Raw genomic sequence first — 19,791 nt, 5'->3', positions numbered from 1 at the left:
GAAATGATGTCTAAGAACAAAGATAAACAATGTATTACATGGTATTCTATTATATAAACCTGTGTGCTTCCCAGAGGGGGTTCCAAATTATTTCAGAGAACTCTGGGAAGTTTTTGAGCCTTTGAATTTCTTGTTATTCCTTTACATAATTATATCTCTGAAATGGTTCCACTTTTGGCAATGAATTTTGGTCAGTGGAAGTGTAGTGGCACCTGGGTTGTAGGTCTAAATTTCTATTTTTTTAATTTAAAATGTTTGTCTTTTTAATATCCTGGACCTTTCCAATGAAATTTTATCCTAGAGTATAATAAAAGACCATTTTAAAACTAGACATGTGGAACAGTGCTAATACCCACCTTTCAGTTAATCAATCAGTTATGCTCACTGGCAGATTTACCGTCCCAGACCCACAGAGGGAATTGTAAGAGCTGGCAACTTCTTGAAATAGCAATGTACACATCTATATGGCAATAACAAACAGCACACTCTGCTTTATCATTGCAGCCCAGGCTAATGTAATTCACTCACTGTGGACCAGAAAAAAAACCTAAGTTATATAAAGGAGCAAAAAGTATTTTTGCATGCTTTTTTTTTTGGTCTCAGTCTTGGGTTGAGAGAATGGGAAATTTTTAAAAGGGAAAGAGGAAAACAGCGTAGTGGAAGTATGTAACCTTTTCCCTTGGAAGACATGGTTTTCCTCCCAGCCCTTCACCTGGATGCTATGCCTCCTCGTTTTACAAGGAGATGCGGACAGTGGGAGGAAAGGGGCAGGGGTGCTGAGAGCAGAAACCAGAATAAACATGATGATTCTAGGGTCGGGAGAAGTTTGAGTGCCAGGCTAGAGCTCAAAGATGTAAGAACAGCCAGAACCGAAAGTGAGAAAAGGAGGTAGTGAGACCACTGTCCAGGGAATCAACAAGAGTAGAGCCATTTTAAGGACATATATGGGAAGAGCCAAGGAGGACGCCTTGAGAACCAGGTGCAAAGAGCAGGACTAGAGAGTTGCACAGGTGAGCGCATCCCGGGGGGTTGGTGTGGCGTGGAAAACAGAGGCTGATGTAAACTAGAGGATGGAGGCACTGCAGCACGTGAAATCCAGGAGGTTCGATTCCTCCTGCCACCCTCCCGATGCCCGGTGAATTGCCAGGTCCTGGTAATTCTCCCCACCTACTCAAGTCTGCTCCTTCGTCTCCATCTCTCTGACATTAGACCAGGGAGGTGAAAGCACAGGCTCTGCTCCCAGACTGCCTGCTCAGCCACCTACTGGTTTTGTAACCCTGGGTAAATGACTAAACCTCCCTCTGCCTCAGTGTTTTCATGTGATAGATGGGAATGATGATAATATACTTACCTTATGGAATGTGGGGTTTGCTAAATGAACCAGCACCTATGCAGTACTTCATGGGGTGCCTGGCATAGAGTCAGTAGTCAATGTTAGTTGCTGTATTAGTTTCCTAGGGCAAATGTAATGAATTACCACACACTGGCAGGGGAGGGGGGTGGCAGGGCTTAAAACAACAGAAATGTATTATCTCACAGTGCTGGAAGTCAGAGTCTACAATCAAGGTGTCAGCGGGGTTGGTTCCTTCTGGAGGCTCTGAGGGAGAATCTGTCCCGTGCCTCTCTCTTAGGTTCTGGTCACTGCCGGAATCCCTGGTGGTCCTTGGCTTGTGGCTGCCTAACTCCAGTCTCTGCCTCTGTCTTCACATGGCCTTTCCCTCTGGGTCTGTGTGTCTCAAATCTCCTTCTCCTTTCTTTTTTTTTGGTTTTTGTGGTACGCGGGCCTCTCACTGTTGTGGCCTCTCCCGTTGCGGAGCACAGGCTCCGGACGCGCAGGCTCAGCGGCCACGGCTCACGGGCTTAGTTGCTCCGCGGCATGTGGGATCTTCCCGGACCGGGGCACGAACCCGTGTCCCCTGCATCGGCAGGCGGATTCTCAACCACTGCGCCACCAGGGAAGCCCTCTCCTTTCTCTTATAAAGACACCAGTCATTGGGGTTAGGGCCCACCCTCAATCCAGGATGCTGTCATAGCACGATCCTTAAGTTAACTGCATCTGCAAAGACTCTATTTCCAAATAAGGTCATTTTAACAAGTACCGAGGATTAGAACTTGGACATATCTTTCGGGGACCATTCAACCCATTACAGTTGTCATAACCATTATTTTCAATTCAGGAGCTTCTCATCTCTTTTCTAGACTCTGAAAATAGTCTCCGTGCCTCCAGGGAGACTCCCTTAACTCAACAGTCTATTCTCAGTAAGGACCCCCAGTGATCTTTCCAAAGTGACTTCCCTGCTTCCCCCTTCAGTGGCTCCCCTCACCCGCAGGAGGACATGTGATGTGCTGAGCAGAGCTGTGACCTGGTTCCTGCCTCATCTCAGCAGTGCCATCTCTCACGTCCCTCCATCTTGCACATCCCTTTTCAAAACGGGGTGGCTTCTAGCGCCCCAAACTCACAGCACTCTCTTGTGCCTCCTGACCCTTGCACAGCCTCTCCCCTCTCCCTATGAACCATCCTCTTCCCTACTGGGGGCCTATGCATCCTTTGAAATTCAGTTTTCATTTTCTCTCCTCTGGGAAGCCTTCCTGGACCCTCCTCTGGCAGCATCCCCAGACACCCCGGAATTGGCTTCCTCCGCTTTACCCCCAGTGCATCTTGGATTTGTCCCTGTCAGCAAACTTTATTGTTTTGTAAAAGTGTGTTAATGTTTCTTTTTTTTTTTTTAACATCTTTATTTGAGTATAACTGTTTTACAATAGTGTGTTAGTTTCTCCTTTACAACAAAGTGAATCAGTTATACATATACATATGTTCCCATATCTCTTCCCTCTTGCATCACCCTCCCTCCCACCCCTCTAGGTGGTCACAAAGCACAGAGGTGAACTCCCTGTGCTATGCGGCAGCTTCCCACTAGCTATCTAATTTACATTTGGTAGTGTGTATATGTCCCTGCCACTCTCTCACATGGTCACAGCTTACCCTTCCCCCTCCCCATATCCTCAAGTCCATGCTCTAGTAGGTCTGTGTTTTATTCCCATCCTACCACTAATCTCTTCATGACATTTTTTTTCCCTGAGAGTCCATAATATGTGTTAGCATACGGTATTTGTTTTTCTCCTGACTTACATCACTCTGTATGACAGACTCCAGGTCTATCCACCTCACTACAAATAATTCAATTTCGTTTCTTTTTATGGCTGAGTGATATTCCATTGTATATAGGTGCCACATCTTCCTTATCCATTCATCTGTTGATGGACACTTAAGTTGCTTCCATGTCATGTACCAAAATGTTTATTGCAGCTCTATTTACGATAGCCAGGACATGGAAGCAACTTAAGTGTGTTAATGTTTCTGTTGCTTCTTGAGGATTGTGCCTTACTCAACTCTATACCCCAATGCCAGGACAGTAAAGGAAGGTGTTGAATAATGGATGGATGGACGGATGGATGGCTAACAACTGGGAAAGGGAAAACTCTGAGTCAGGGGTCACGTGGAACCACAGGACGAAACCTGGACGAAAGCTGGCACCATCTGTGGTTAGAAGATCTGACCAGTTTTTAGAGGCATGAGTGTGAGTACTCACTACACTGCTTGTGTCTGTGTAGTGTAAATTACGAACAGCTTTGTGTATAAACATACCAGTACATGACACCCAAATCTGCTGAGCAAATTCATCACAGCTCCACCAGAGTACTCTGATTCTTCTCAATTTCCAAAGTCCTAAATTAAAGAAGCCCCTTCGGGAGCAGATAAAATGGGGTTCTCACATGTTACACTTTAGTACGAAAGAGATTCAGCTGGTACATAAGTTTAGAATGTGGGTCCCTGGGTCCCCGCCCCCAGAGATTCTGATAAAGTCAGTCTGGGGCAGGCTCAGTGATTTGCGGAGAAGTTAAAAGTACAAATTTCGTCTCTGCCCCGTCTGCCCTCTGTGACCTTAGATGGTTTCTTAATTCTTCATCTCTGAAGTGGAGAAAATAATAGCACCTCTTGGGCTTCCCTGGTGGCGCAGTGGTTGAGAGTCTGCCTGCCGATGCAGGGGACACGGGTTCGTGCCCCGGTCCGGGAAGATCCCACGTGCCGCGGAGCCGCTGGGCTCATGAGCCATGGCCGCTGGGCCTCAGCGTCCGGAGCCTGTGCTCCGCAACGGGAGAGGCCACAACAGTGAGAGACCCGCGAACCGCAAAAAAAAAAAATAATAATAATAGTACCTCTTTGTAGGACTGTGATGAGTTAATATAGTGATAACAAGAGTTTGACATATGTAAGTTCTCAGTAAGTTTACCTGCAGTCTTTGCTATCGTCATCATCAGTGGAACTCTAGATCAGTGGCTCTTAATCCCAGCTGCATAATAAAACTTGAAAACAGACCCTAATATAGTTGGTCTGAAGTGGGGCCCCAGGGGTGGGTATTACTTTAAAGCAGCCCGGGTCTAATGTGCTGTCACGGTTGAGACCCAGCAGGCCCTAGATCGATCGGTGCTTCTCAAACTTGACTCTGCCCACAGATCGCCAGGGGATCTTACAAAAATGCAGATTTTGATTCAGTAGGTTTCAGGCCAGCGAGAAGCTGCATTTCAACCTTGACATGGATGTTGCTGTCCACAGACCACACAAGGAGTAGCGAGGATTTGGAGTACAACCTGAGGCCAAGCAGACAAGACCCGCAGCTTGGTCGGCGGTTTGATGTCAACACAGGGACCCATTATGACGGAGGCCATGTGGTTCTTGGTTATACCCGGGTCTGTCACATCCTAGTGCCACACTCTTCCCGGAAGCTCCCCCATCCCCCCCAAACCCTGGGAGGAGAGGCAGTGTGGCTCTCTCTGATCTCCTTGATAAGATGTGTCAAATGAACATTCATTAGAGTCCCAGGAGTCCTTTCAGAGGCATTTAAGGAAGTGCTGCACATTTAGCACTTAGCTCTTCAGATTATGGAGTTCAGGGTCAGCATTTTGCCCATGGAAGGGCCATCTGTATGTGTCTAAACCGCTGAGTCAATGACCCCGCCGAGTGGGGATACTATTGTGGCCTCTGTTTTTGGCACAGACGTCTTGAGGGGTTTTCCAATCATCGGTAAATGCCCAAGTCCCTGGCTCTCAGTCCCTGGCCCAGGTGTAATGACTTAGAGGCCTACCGTCAAACCAGGTGAGGGAGGGGGTGGGAGGTTAAAATCTGAGCTGGCCTAACAGGCAGAGGATGTTAGTTCTCCAAGACTGCATCTGCATCTTCTTGCAAACTCATTGTGATTTCCTCAAAGCAACCCTCTCCAAGGTTTAAGTTGTAGGCAGAGGCCCTCGCTGCCTGAGTGTATGAGGTGGGACTCACAGCATCGTGAAATCACGCTGATGAAGGCAAAGCTGAGAGCATCTTCATTTACTGTGCATGTAGTTAACGTTACATCATCCTTTCACTGCATGTTGATTAGGCAAAACTATGAGTCACTGAAATATCTGATTACAAAGACTCTTAATTTTATATGACAAAACGATCCTTCAGATTTTCATTTCATATCTTATGATTCCTAAGACCTGGAGTCAACACTAATTACATTTTTACAAGGCATGCATCATTTATCATCTTCATCACCAGAATAATGAAAGCCAACACAAACCTCCCCATGTACCCCATAAGGTAGATATTATCAACCTGAGTTTACCTAAGACGAAATTGACGCCAGTTAAGTACCTCACCCAGGGTCCCCTATCTAATAAATGTGGAGCTGGTCCTTGAACCCAGAGCATCCTGGCACCGGTGCTCTTAACCATGGCACTCAACACCTTTTGTAGGAAAGCTGCCACTCAGCATTTGTGAGAGCACTTCTTACCTGCCAGGCACAGGGCTCCTTTTGCCCTCAAAACACCCATGTGGGTCAGGCACTATTAATTTCATTTTCTGATCGAGGGTGTTGATCTAAGAGAAATGAGGTCATTTGCCCAAGTTTACACTCTAGCTTGTAAAGCACTAGAGCTGGGGGTTGAACCCAAGGGGTCCGTGTCCCCTCTCTTTAGCTGATACTGGGTTCTTGTCCCCTGCCACTCCTTCTCTGCCAGCCCTGGAGTGAAGGTTTCCTGGATCTGGCCAGGCACTGGTTCCATCAGTACCCACCTATGCCCACTCTGCGAGAGTCCCTTTGGCCACGTAAGGTAACACATTCACAGGCGCCAGGGCTCAGGGCGTGGACATCTCTGAGACCATTATTCTATCTACCATGATCACACCGTTCCATCGTTCTCTCACATGAATCCTGCATGGTTCTCCGTCTGACCTCCTGCTCACATCTTCCCTCCCTCATCTGGGCAGTCCGAGTGATTTTTTGAAGGTGTAAATACATCCCTTCACAGCTTGTCCAAACCCTCCCATGGCCATGATCTGACCGGGCCACTCTTTAGCCTCTTTTCCCACTACTCAACCCCTCGCCCCCTCTGCCACCATCACGCTGGCCTCCTGGCTGCTACTGCAGTAGATGCTGAGCTCACTCACGGCGCAGAGCCTTCCTGTGCGCTTCTCCCTCGGCCCCTCTGAAGTTAGATGGTAGATTTTCCTACTCTTCATGTCCCTCTCCCTTCCCTGGAATGGAAATGCAGAAAGGCAGCTTCTTTGTCCTGTTCTCTGCTGATCCCCGGCATTTGGGATGATGCTTGGTGTGAAGTGTGTGCCCAATATGTATGCAGGGAAGGGAGGGAGGGAGGATGGAAGGAAACAAGGGATGAAGGGAGGGAGAGAAATAAAGAAAGGAATGATGGAAGAAGTTGGCTTAGCTCTCTGGCCCTTTTATTGTTGTTATCTAAGGTCTTAACCCTCAGAGAGGATAATATTCCAAGTACCTCAAAAGAAAAGAAATCACTTTCACCTCTTTCAAATGCGTTTTATTTATGCAGATAAATCCTCCCAACATTTAAATAGTCCCACACAGATACAGGCTTCCAACAGCATGAGCAGGTTACCTGATAATATTACATCTGCCACTTAGAGCTGTGTGACTGGAAGCTCTCTGTGTCTCAGTGTCCTCATCTGTGAAATGGGTCTAATAATAATGCTGCCGTCATAGGGCAGTTGTGAGGATTACCTCTGTTAATGTTTGCAAAGCACTTAGAAGGGATCCAGGGACAGAGTAAGCATCACATCAGTGTTTATTAAAGATAAAAACCCAAAAGACTTTTACACTCAAATTCAAACTGTTCTCTCCAATGCTCTTCAGACCTTTATTTAATTGAGAAAGAAACTTGGAAACTTTCAGCTTTTTCTGAACTCAGTTTGTTTCTGCTTTATTATAACTTGGGAAAATACTAGTTTGTACTCCTGTGAAAGTAAAATGGCAAAAGAGTATCTTTGCCCATTTTTTTCCACCAGTGGTCATATTCTTATCAAATAAATGTTTTCTCTATGGACTAGGGCTGTTACAATGTTTTCTAAATACTAGGATTATCAAATTTAGGACTTCATTTACTCCGAGGGTTAAGTGTGAAATCTCCAGGCTGCTCCGAAGTCGAAGTTCATCCGGAAAGACATTATCCTTTGCCTGGCTTTCCACGGGGGTGGGGGTTTGAAACCTGACACCTATTTGTCGGTGGCCTCATTAGGTCACCACCTTGGAAAGGCTGCTTCCCTCTTATTAAGGAAAAGCCAGCTCCATTTATTTTGGCTCCCAGCAACCTAACAGAGTCTTTACAATTCAGCAACGTCTGTTTTCCTTGGAAGCTGGAAAGGCCAGTGGTTTGGGATCAAGCTTGAATTCTCACTGGAAGTTCCAAAATGGAAGTCAAATGACTTCAGCCGGCAGCGGTGGAGGCAGGAATGCGGGGCGGGCCTTTGGAAAGTGGATTTTGAATATTGGAGGCTACTCATAAGATGCCTGATGGGATAGAGCCTAACACGGTTTGAGGGTGATGGGGACAAGCCATTCTATTATTCTGTTCAAACTCCGGGTTCTGATATCTGTTTTTGTTTTGTTTTGTTTTGTTTTTATTGTTTCCACCTAGAATAGAAAACAGTTTCAACCTAATCCTGGGAAGCAAGAATGGATTGATAAGATCCTTACTGTATACAGATGCAAGACAGGTCCCTTCTGAGGGAGACCAGTGAGGGCCACTCTAGAAGGACTAACTGCTGGATAGGCATTGGTCTGAGGAAGCTTTGGGTTGGGAGAAGCACCGTAGGGATAGCTCATGCCCAGGAAGGGGGTTCATTGGCGCCTGTGCCTTTTCTCTGCCAGAAACTATGAAAGAGAACTAAGGTAGGGCAGCTGTCAGTGTGAAGAGGGGGCAGCCTGGGCAGCCATTGACAAGGTCCCTGGTGGGGGCAGGAGGTGACAGGGCTGAGCAGGAAGGACCCAGACTTCCGGTCTCTTTCATTAATAACCAGGTTGAGCTTCCCGGCGCAGAAATCAACTCTCTCCTGTCTCTCTGAACTCCTCTGATATTCTAGGTTCCAGAGAAGATTTTTGTTTTTTAAACAGAGGTCCATGGGTCTTCCAAGAGTGTCCATGGAAGAATTCAAGGGGTTCCAGAAAGCTCAGAAATTGTATACAAAATGTTGTAGGCATGTGCATTGCCCTTAAGCCCATAGTTTTTACCAGATTCTCAAAAGGACTCTGTGATCTGCCCTCCTGCCAAGCTTAGTTCTAGGTGGTAGCATAAATCACCCAGTAGAACACTTTGCACTTTTGTCTCCTTCAGTCTCTCGTGATAAGAATTTGGCAAAGCCAAAATGTTACAAAAACGTTTGCACAGCATCAAAAGACCTTGGAGAGTCAGGAGTATTCATGAGTAAGTGCTGGTCTAGTCTGAGGACCATATCTGGCACATCTGGGGTCTTAGCTCAGGCTGCTGTAACAAATTGCCATAAATTGGGCAGCTTAAACAACAAACATTTTTTTCTTACAGTTCTGGAGGCTGGAAGTCCAAGATCAGGGTATCGACAGATTGGGTTGCTAGTGAGGGCCCTCTTCCTGGTTTGCAGATGGCTGTCTGCTTGCTGTGTCCTCATAGGGAGGAAGGAGAGGGAATAGCAAGCTCTCTACTGCCTCTTCTTTAATCCCATCACGAGGGCTCCATTCTCATGACCTAATTGCCTTCTAAGGCCCCATCTCCATCACACTGGAGATGTGGGTTTCCACGTTTGAACGGGAGGGGGCACAAACATGCAGTCCATAGCCGCCAGTGATGGGCTAACAAGTGACTTAGGAGCCGTCACGCAGACACAGGCACGTCAAGGCAGAAACACGTGCAGAATGATACAGATATTGATGAATAAATGAGATTATGGTCATGATTATAAGAGTATTCATTGACCACCTTCAATATGTCAGGAGTTACATACATGACGAAGACATTATATCACTTGATCGTCCCAATAATCTTGTAAAATGGATACTGATGTCTTTCCCATTTTACAGAGTTAACTTAAGCTCAGAGAAGTAAATTTCTTAAGGTCATTAAGTGGTAGAATTGATGTTTAAGGTCCAGTTTGTCCAATCCATGCTTCCTGCCAACTTAACTAGCTTTGTGACATGCAAGCAACCATCATGGTGGCTTGTGGGACGCCGATGTATCTGAGATCTCCCCCAGGGCTCTGACTTTATGATTTTTGAGTTAACTGAGAGAGTGACAAGTTAAGTAAATACTGTGTAAGTCACACACTCTGTTAGAAATTGGGAGGGATAACCACTTCTCCTTCCCAAAGCGACCACCATGCATACCCCGAGGGGGTGGGATTTCTGGAATGCTGTAGAGTTAACAAGAGGGGACTTGGCAAGTTAGAAAAGGGAGGGGGAGGCTGCATTCCAGGCATAGCTCGTGGTATGAGAAAACACCAAATTTGGAATGGGACAAACAAATGAAGAAGGTGTCAGGTTCTCTGGGGAGGATTATGGGGACTGGAGACTAAAAACAGGGTAGAGCTCTGGCAAGGCGCTATGGTGACTTCTGAGCCTGAAACAAAGGAGAACCATCCCAGAACCCTAGGGGCCTCCCCTCCCCCATCCCAACAAAGGGGAATTTCTTGGGACAAGGGGACCCAGCCCCAGAGGGAAATGGCCTGCCTGTCTACAGCGGGAGATCTTCAATTCTAGCAGAGAGCTCTCTGGTCACAGGAAAAGCTATCTCGATGGTGATGGCTTGTCCACTTGCAAAAGAGGGTGTCACCAGGGCTTGACTTAGGGAAGAGTGAAAGGTGAAAGAACTAGAGGAGGAAAGAGAGGGACTGAGTGGGGAGAGGGGACCTCAGGAAGGACTGACAGGAGACACCTGGGTCCCAGCGCAGGCATCAGCAATCTGACATCCAGATGTGGGTGCACAGCACTTAATCCAACCCAGATCCTAGAAGGCAACAACCTCCCTGTGCTCCACGCCCACCCCAGGAAAGCTGTCCCCGGAGAGAAAACAACGGGAGTGACATCAGTACAGAAGGCAAGCTCAACTGTGCCTCAGAAGTGGCCCTGCCAGCTGCTTTTCCCCAGGGGACAGACACTGCTCTCACTGTGGAGGCCTGGAGAGCAGCTGAGTGTCCATTTCCCAAAGGGTTGAGCCAGACTTGGGGGCTCGTGGGAGTCAGGGAACTGCTATCTCTAACACATGATCTGATGTCTTGTTCGCGCTCACTCCCTCCTCAGCAGAACACAACACACCTTCCTTTGTCAAGTCAGCACAGGCTCCATCCTTGGGGCCTCCCAGAGGGGCTGCCCACCCCCCACCCCCCTCAGTGCTCCTGGCTCCCAGTCAAGCAGACGCCTCTGCGTCAACTCTTTTTCCATCCCCACCTCCCCAAGTACGCCTTTCCCTCTGCTGGTATAAACTTAGCTCTGAATGAATGTAGAAAGGAGGGCACATCCACGTAAACATGGACCCGGTAGGTAGCTTTCCAGTCTAAGTTTGACACACACACAGATGGCAGAAAAGATCCAAGTTTCTCTGTTTCCTTCTCTCCTGCTTCTCTCTGCTGCTTCCACTGCATCCTTGGACCCCACACCCTATCCTGCATTTAGCGAAGCTAATTAAATATGTAGATCAGGAAGCGCAACCGTTTGACTGGATAAAGCAGAAATCTCTCGAGTGACTGAGGAACATTAAGGAGGCAAAGAGAGCCTTAGGTGGCGTTGGGCATTTTCATTTATTGGTTTGATTGTCTTAGAAACCCGTCAGACATCTGGAAGCCTCTTTTGTCTTATGTGCTAGCTGACTCTATTCTAATGGTAGGCCGAGGCTCTGGCTGCTACAGAATGTTTCTCAGTCTTACAAACATCACCTCACCCCGGCCCCTGCCTCCACCCCACTGCCCAGTCCTTATGTCCCTGAGTTCCTAACCTTGAAGGCATCCCTTTCACTGTAGCCCTTCCCACTCTGAGAGCATTTATAGTTAGTTCTCAAAACACCTTCTCATTCATGAGTTCCTTGCATCCTTACAGTAACCTTGTGGGGTAGTTAGCTATCTCCGTGCCCAGTTTACAAATAGAAAACCTCAGCTCAGAGCAGTTAAGTTGCTTGTCTGAGGTCACACGGTAAGTTGGCAGAGTTAGGATTAGGACCTAGGGTTGAGATTTTCTCTGATGCTCTTTCCACTCTATCTTGAGCTGCTTTGAGGAAAGGCTGTCTGTCCATGAGGCCTCAGCTGGGAGGGTTACACTTGGTAAGGAGAAACTTTTTTTGGTTTCTTATTGTTAAATAAATATGGTTTTGTTTTTAAGGGAACAATTCGGTGGCATTTATCACATTCACAGTGTTGCGCAGGCACCACCTCTGTCTGGTTCCAGCACATCCTTATCGCCCCAAAGGAGACCCTGTCCCACTAATCAGTCACCCTCCATGTCCCCTCCTCTTCCCCTGAGAATACCAGATTACTTCTGTGTCCATGGATTTGCCTTCCGTGGACATTTCATATAAATGGAATCAAGAAAATGTGGCCTTTGTGACTGTTTTCTCTCAATAGGCATCATGTCCTCAGGGTTCATCCACGTTTTAGCAGATGTCAGAGCTTTGTTCCTCTTTATGGCTGAGTAGTATTCCATTGGAGAATGAGAGTAGCTTTTATGGGTTCAGATAGAAGTGACAACCTGTACCTCCCATTCTTTTTTTTTACTGAAGTATAGTTCATTTACAATGTTGTGTTTCAGGTGTACAGCAAAGTGATTCAGATATATTAATTCTTTTTCAGATTCTTTTCCACTGTAGGTTACTACAAGATATTGAGTATAGTTCCCTGTGCTATACAGTAGGTCCTTGTCGTTTATCTGCTTTATATATAGTAGTGTGTATCTGTTAATCCCAAACTCCTAATTTATCCTCCTTCCCCCCTTTCCCCTTTGGTAACCATAAATTTGTTTTCTATGTCTGTGAGTCTGTTTCTATTTTGTAAGTAAGTTCATTGTATCTTTTTTTTAGAATGCACACATAAGCGATATCATATGATATAGATCTGTCTGACTTACTTCACTTAGTATGATAATCTCTCAGTCCATCCATGTTGCTGCAAATGGCATTATTTCATTCTTGTTTATGGCTGAGTAATATTCCATTGTATAAGTACACCATAACTTTTTTATCCATTCATCAGTTGATGGATACTTCAGTTGCTTCCAAGTCTTGGCTATTGTAAATTGTTTTGCTGTGAACATTAGGGTACATGTATCTTTTCTAATTAAAGTTTTCATCTCTTCTGGGTATATGCCCAGGAGTGGGATTGCTGGATCGTATGGTAACTCTATTTTTAGTTTTTTAAGGAACCTCCATACTGCTCTTAGTAAGGAGCAGTTTTTGAGACTGACTGGCTATTACCTCTCAGTGAGACTGGCTCCAAGGGGCCAAACACAAGTTGGATCCATTTTGCCAGTGTATGAGTGTATGAAGGGTGGGCAATGGGTGGGCATGCAGGATTGAAACCCTGAACACCCCAAAGGGCATCAGAAGGGCTCAGCATCCATAGGTGGTAGGAGCTGAAGCTAGGTTTTCCCAGTTTCATTATTCATTCCCCAACCAGGAGGGCACACAGGATTTAACTGATAGGCTGCTGTCCCTACATTGCCAGACCCACAGGAAATCTCTTTCTTGTTAGCAGTGCTGACTTGCAGGATGTGTACGGTATGATTGAATCATGGCTAACAATGAAAGTGTTGATGGCCCCACTGCAAAAAGGGATTCCAAGCTGACCAGGCACTTCATGGTCATTGTACAAAGGCAAACTAGACTGGCCCCTAAGCTCTCTGGGAAGCCAGTGACCTGATTGTGTCTACCAGCATCAGATAACCAGACTGGCCTTCCCAAAGACTTTTCCACTTTGTAGCTAATTCACACCCAAACCTTGAATCAACTCTACCAAGGAGCACCTTTAATATGTGGGCATGTAGCTCTCTTCCAAAACACTCCACAATTAAGCTTTTCTTTCCCTCTTTTCCTAGGACTTAATCTATGTCCTCTTAAGCATTCCCTTCTCATTCCTTCTTACTTATCATCATTAAATTGACTTACTCCAACAGATAAGGCTGTAGGTGTCTATGAATCATTAAAGGGGGAGTCTGGTAATGAAATTTCTAGACAATAAATGACACAGGGCAGAATCCTCCCTTTTAAAAGATGAAAAAAGAGAAGTACCTACTAATGTGGAAAACTTAAAGAATATTGATAGTTCACCCCCTTTCTTAAAAGAAAAAGCCTACATTGCGAGAAGAAAAGCGTACCTAAAAGGGTAGATACAATCAAGTCACTCACTTGAGTTGGTCTATGACAGTTTTAATGAAGAAAGTAATTGGGTTGTATAATTAGGACCTGCCATTTTTGGAGCACCTACTATGGTCGCTCTCAAGCATTTTCCATCTGTTATTGTGATTTCTTGCAATATCCTTATGAGGTTAGAGTTGTTACCCCCCATTAAGGATGAGGAAATTGAGCTAAAGGAATTCAAGTTGGTGCAGTTGGTGAGTCTGAGGGCTGGGATTCTAACTTGTCTTTACAGCTCATGCCTTTTCTCTGTGTCATGCCCACCTCCCACTTTTCAAAATTTTTATCAACATCTGAATATCCCAGCAAGGTGAATGTAGAATGACCCCTGACCATCCAGATCTAATTCCTGTATGCTCTCCTTATAGCCTTATAGCCCCTGGTTTCTTCCAGCAATTCACAGTGTTGATCAACTGACATTGCCAAGGCTAGCCAAGAGAAAATGAGGCCATCAGATAGAAATTCTACCATTCATTTTTAGATGGATTTCTAGTTGCTCTTTTTGAATCTTCTATGTGGAGAGCTTAGTCAATCTATACCTTAAGTGACATCCAGCCTAGTTTACTTCCCATACTGGCGCCCTGTTTTCTAACTTCTTTCACCCTCTTGCACCATGGGGACTCTCTCTATGGATCTATCATTTGAATCCCATTGAGAAAAAAACATCACATACTTGAAATCCCATCAACTTTCCCAAATTGTTCACAACCACAGGAGCCAAAAGGGCTCCAAGCACTGTTCCCCTCCTTTTGATACTGTGCAGCCATCACGTAGGTTTTTAATGACCATGTATTCTAAAAGATCCTAGACCAAAGAGAGCTGATACAAATACAAACATTTTGGAGGACCTGGCATCCTTTTAAAATTACTTTTGTTAATGGAAAGCTTCAGGTTACTCTGAAGTTTCACACTCTTAGGTTCTGTTCAGCAAGACTGTAACTTTTACTCAATGGGTCTTGGCAAGTCATTTCCCTCTCAGTTTACAGAGCTACCATTTTCCCCACAGGGGAGCAGGCTGTGATCATCTGTGGTTCTCAAAGGACTCACACCCTAAAACAGATTCTGCAGTTTTTATTACCAAAACATCTATTTCGCAAATCTAGCATTCTGTATTCTCTCGATATAATGCCGTGCAATACAGCATCTATCAGAAAAACCATTAGACAATACGGGTAGTGCTTATGCAACACGGTTTACTGTCCCAGCAAGAACTAGTGATTTGTTACACACGTTATGCACCCATTGTAATAGAACTTTTGAGATTTCAAATGTGTGGAGGGCAAAAAGTCACCAATATTAGCACTACACTATGAATTCTTTGTCATACCAAGCCATAGCCTAATGTGTAGTATAGAATAGCTATACAATAAAAGTTTATGAAAGAAATGGCATCATTTGGGTTATAAGTGTCTGTGTTTGTAATGGGTTAGATGATTTCAAAATGCTAAAATTTAGAGCTTTGAGGGGAGAAGTATTGGAAGAGGAGAAAATGTTTTCTCTCTGCTCTTCACGTGCCTTTCTGTTTCACTTAGGGCTCTTAGTCACAAGCAGCAGAAACTGATTCTAGTTGCTAGGAGCAGAGAATGCATGAATCAAAAGTGTTTAACGCAGCTGGCAGAATAGCTGGGAAGGCTAGAGAGGGAGGCTTGAGCAATGGGCAGGACCAAAGATGAGCAACCAGCCTGAAAGAGTTCTCTCATGCTGTGTCTTCAAGGTCCTTGGCCAGTGCTCATGGCTAACTAAGCCCAGATTGCACGCCATGTCATAGCTTCTGAGGATCTGGGAAACAAGTGTCTGGCATTTCCCGGCTTGCATGATGGGAAGTAGCTCTGAATCTCACGATGGCTCATAATATGGGAATTCCCCAAAGATGGAAAGGGCTGCACAAATGGGGCAGCCAGAAAAAAAATGTGGAAGATTCTGCTACATTTCCCCCTGGACAAACCGCCAGGGTCCAGCATTCTGAATTTCTTCTCTCCTCTTGACTTTTGGCCATCCCTGCTCAGACAGCCCTCAACAGGGAGTAAACAGGAGCCCTGTATATCATGGGTCTCAGGCGGTTAAAAGCCACTGAGGAAGTAAATTGGTCATAAGTCTTCTGTCTACTCCTAGTAAGCCCAGTTAGTACGATGGTTCTAAATCCATCCCTAACTCTTACCTCACCCCACAGATATTTAATTTTGTACATGCATTCAGAGAAATGTGACCCAGGAGATTCTGATGCGTACAACTGACTGGGAAATGTGTCTTAATTGTTCCCATTTCTCACAGTTTCTTTAGAAACCATTTCTATTTTTCTGAACTCCCCTCCCACACCCCATCAGTCTCAACCAATGGCCCTTGCGTCAGCTGGGAAAACTAGGCTTCCGATATACGCTCCCTCAACTTCTCTCTCTTTCAAATAAAATGACTTCATCTTTACCCATTCCATCTTCTGTGCTACTTCATTTCCCCATCTTTCCAAGCCTACCTTGGCCACCAGTGCTCATCTGGATGCCCTCTGGTCTAATCTGAGACCTAATACTTACCTTCCCTTTGGACTGTGCCTTTGGTCTCACTTCCCTGATGCCTAATTCCCTTTGACCCTGAAACATTCAAGTCTCACCTGATCTAACAACCCTTCACCTTGACTCTGCTTCCCATAGACCACCTTCCTGTCCCCCCCCACCACCACCTTCATCTTTCACATCCAAACATCTGAAAGGAGTGGTTTGTACTCAGAGATGTTCCTTTCCCACCTCTCACTCATTCAAGTCTCTGTAATTGCTTACAGGCTAACCCCCCCCCGCCCCACCCCTCAGCTCTCTCAATGTCACCCACGGCTTCCTGGCTGCCCAAGCCTCTTAGTCTGCATCTTTCTTGACCTCCCCAAACCATCTGACTCTGTTGAAAAACGCTTTCCTCCTGTTGTGGCTTTTTGTAGAAAAAAAAAAAAGCCTCTTGATTTTTCCTTTTAATCTTCAGCTGATACTTCCTCAGCGTCCTTTCCTGGGCTTTCTCCTCTTCTCGTTCTGTTTTCTTACCCTGGCCATTCTTTCTTTAGCTATAACCACAATGTAGATGACACCCAGGTATGTGTCCCCAATCCTGATTCTTCTATCTTGAGATTCAAAGCTTTCCAACTGCTCACTTCCGAAAGATGCCTAAGCCTGTCTTCCATTCCATCTCACCTTCCATCATGCCTTTTAAAAATTTAGCATAGTAAAATATACATAACATAAAATTTACCATTTTAACCACTTTTAAGTATGCAGTTCAGTGACACTAAGTGCATTCACATTGCTGTGCTCTTCTAATTCCGTTTTAATATCTGTGTAACTGGAGGGGAAAGGACCACTTATTCATCTCCGGGGGCTGCCCCACCTTCATATACTGGCCAAGCCTGGTGCCTGGTGGTTATATAAACATGAGCTCTGGAGGGTCTGATCTAAGTTGAAATCCTAGCTCCATGACTCTGGCTGAGTCTTTCCACCTCTCTGGTCTCACTTCGCTCATCTTGTATTCTCTACTCTTGTTGGGTACGCAGTCACTCTGCCGAAGTACTAAAAGCTTTGTTTATTTGTGAGCTAACACCCCTCAAAAAACTTGTCCTCTGGAGCTGGCACTGGAAGTGAAGAGAAAATGAAGCATTTGAAGAAAGTGATGGGTCTTAGCCAGAAAGCAGAAGTTCTGGATATACTGGAGGGGGATGTCAAATCTGGCAGTTGCCTTGGATTTATGACACAAACAGCTCCGCCTACGCCTGTTATGAAAAGAAAGAGAAAACAATCAATCAGTGAAACTGTTTTGGTGACTGCTTCAGTCTTTGGGCAGAGTAGTAATTGCTCTTCAGGTGACAGGTGAAACCTCTCTGAATGTTGAGAAGGCGATTTAGTAGAAATTGCAAGAATTTGCCCAGGAGAGAGGTGATTTGGAGACATTTGATGTGCCTACCTTTCAAAATGCCTTTTTAAGTCTTGCATTTATAGAGTCATCAAGGATCTAAAGAGGTCACATTGGCTTTTCCCCCCATGTTTATTTCATTTTATGGAGGGAAGTTCGCTTATGAATGTTGGGAATTCTAGCAGCCCCCTCCTGGAGGTGAAGACATATTTTGTTTTTAGCTTTTTGTTTCCTTTTGGACTGGATCTTATCTATCTCTCATTTCCAGCCCAGGGCCTGGCATAAAAGATGCACTTTAGAACTGCCTCCTGTTTCAGTAAAGAAGAGGTGAAGTGTTTTGGTGACCAGATCCTACTTTTCCTTTCAGAGACTGAGTACAGAAGTAAAGATTCTCAGAGTTTCAGCCCAGAATGTCACAGGATAATGTTCAGAACAGATTGCCCTTTACAAAGCACCTTTATACGCATACTTTATCTCATTCAGCACTGACAGACACTCCATTTTTCAGATGAGGAAGGTGAGGTTCAGAGTGCTTAAGTGACTTGCCCAAGGCTTCACAGCTAATAAGTGATCAAGCCCAGCCTAGCCGAGCACCTATAACTACAAACTCTCGGTTGTCTTTCTAACCCACATTTGGCCTCAGAGGGATGGCCTGTGTTGAGCTACACCCTGCCCTTGGCCAACCTGACCGCTGAGGATCCTGCCATTTAAGGCATGTGGGTGAGGCAGTTGGAAATGTCCCCATGTGGAGTCGAAGCGTTTGGCACGAGCTAGAAGGCAGGACGTGCTGGGGCACCGCTTTCTGCCAGAGGCCCCTGGGCTGGCGTCTGCACGTCCCCAGTGAGCACGTGTCCACCTGGGCGCACCAACCATGCGCCCTAGCGGCTCCTGGTGCGCCCCGGGTGCCAGCCCGCCCGCGCGCTGCCCGGCCGCAACTTGGGGGCCTCCCCGCTCCCCGCGGTTGCAGCCCCGGTGTCTCCCGCCCGCTTAGAGCAGCCCGGGGCTGCGGCCGCGGGTCCCCCACACCCCAGGGGCGGAGCGAGGCGCGGAGACGTCAGGGCGGAGGACGAGCGCTGGGCGAGCGCGCCCTCCCGGCTGCTGCCAGTGGCCCACGTCCCCGACTGGCGCGGCCGGCGGCGGGGAGATGCAGGGAGCGGCGGCGCTGGGGCGCAGCCAGGCGGCCGCGCGGGCGGGGGCCAGAGGCTGAGCCGGGCGAGCCAGCCGCGCACACAGCTCTACCCGCCACCTCCGAAGCGGATCCCCGGACGCCCCTCGGCTCTCCCTGGGTTTCTGGCAAAGTCCCCCCGGGGTGTCCATCAGTTTCCTTGGGTGACTACAGCGTGTGTTTTGTTTTTCTTTCTTCCTTCCCTCCCCGTGTGCCCTTCTCCAGGATGGCAGAGGCGGAATTGCACAAGGAAAGGCTGCAAGCCATAGCAGTAAGTCCACTTTCATTTTATTTTCTTGCTCTATTGTCTGGGATGGAAGAGGACCCCGAGTGCTTCGGGGCCGTCGACATTCCAGCACAGTAGCCGCAGGACATGTGTTTTGGGGATGAAAGTCTGTCAAGGCTCAGCTACGCTGCTTTTTCCTTTACGGTCTGTAGATGGGAAGCCCCAGGGCGCGCTTTGGGCTGGGGATTTGAATGTGGAAGATTGGCTTAGAAATAAGATGCTTGCTACTGGGCTTTGGGGAAAGACTAAACGGGAGCATGAGGGGTGGTGGTGGGGGGGGCGATTCCTGGAATATTACCACCCAGTGCTCAGTAATACTCTGACTTCAGACACTGGAGAATGGCGGGAACGGTCACCAGAACGGTGGCAGCCATCCACTCTGCGGAAGGTTTTGGTGTGCTAAGTGGAAAACCAGCAATCAGCTCCACTGCCAGCCACGCGGTAGAACCTCCTCCCTGAAAGCGGGAGTGTTCATTTTCCCTGTTCTGTCTGATATTGACAAGGGCACTGGCGCAAGCCATCACCCTGGGGACGGGGGGTGGGGGTGGGTGGGGGTGGGGATGGTCTGGGGACTTCTTAGAACAACTGGGTCCTGGGAATAATATTCCAAGAGAGCCTCCTTCTTCTAGGTGTGGATTATCTGAAAACCTATTTTCAGCATACAAAGGAGCAACCAGTTTTGGCAAAGTTTATGTGCACTCTCAGAAAAGTGTACCCATGTGCATCTTGGGTATAAAAGAGC

General features: G+C 46.6%; 1 protein-coding gene across 11 annotated transcripts in view; it reads left to right on the top strand.

The window, feature by feature from the left end:
• PALM2AKAP2 (PALM2 and AKAP2 fusion) overlaps window positions 1-19,791 on the top strand; it is a 499,465-nt gene that overhangs the window by 119,247 nt on the left and 360,427 nt on the right. For 8 of the 11 annotated variants that reach the window (XM_067040975.1, XM_067040972.1, XM_059072223.2 and 5 more), the window contains exon 2: window positions 18,989-19,034. In XM_067040975.1, the coding sequence (XP_066897076.1) occupies window positions 18,989-19,034 (46 nt within the window). Of the gene's footprint in view, window positions 1-3,560; window positions 3,579-18,416; window positions 18,439-18,483; window positions 19,035-19,791 lie in introns of those variants that run through there. The other 3 variants (XM_067040968.1, XM_067040970.1, XM_067040979.1) reach the window with 3 other exon arrangements.

This window comes from Kogia breviceps, chromosome 8 (genome assembly GCF_026419965.1).
Source record: "Kogia breviceps isolate mKogBre1 chromosome 8, mKogBre1 haplotype 1, whole genome shotgun sequence".
Taxonomy (NCBI): Eukaryota; Metazoa; Chordata; class Mammalia; order Artiodactyla; family Physeteridae; genus Kogia; species Kogia breviceps.
This window is presented reverse-complemented; position numbering and strand designations above follow the sequence as displayed.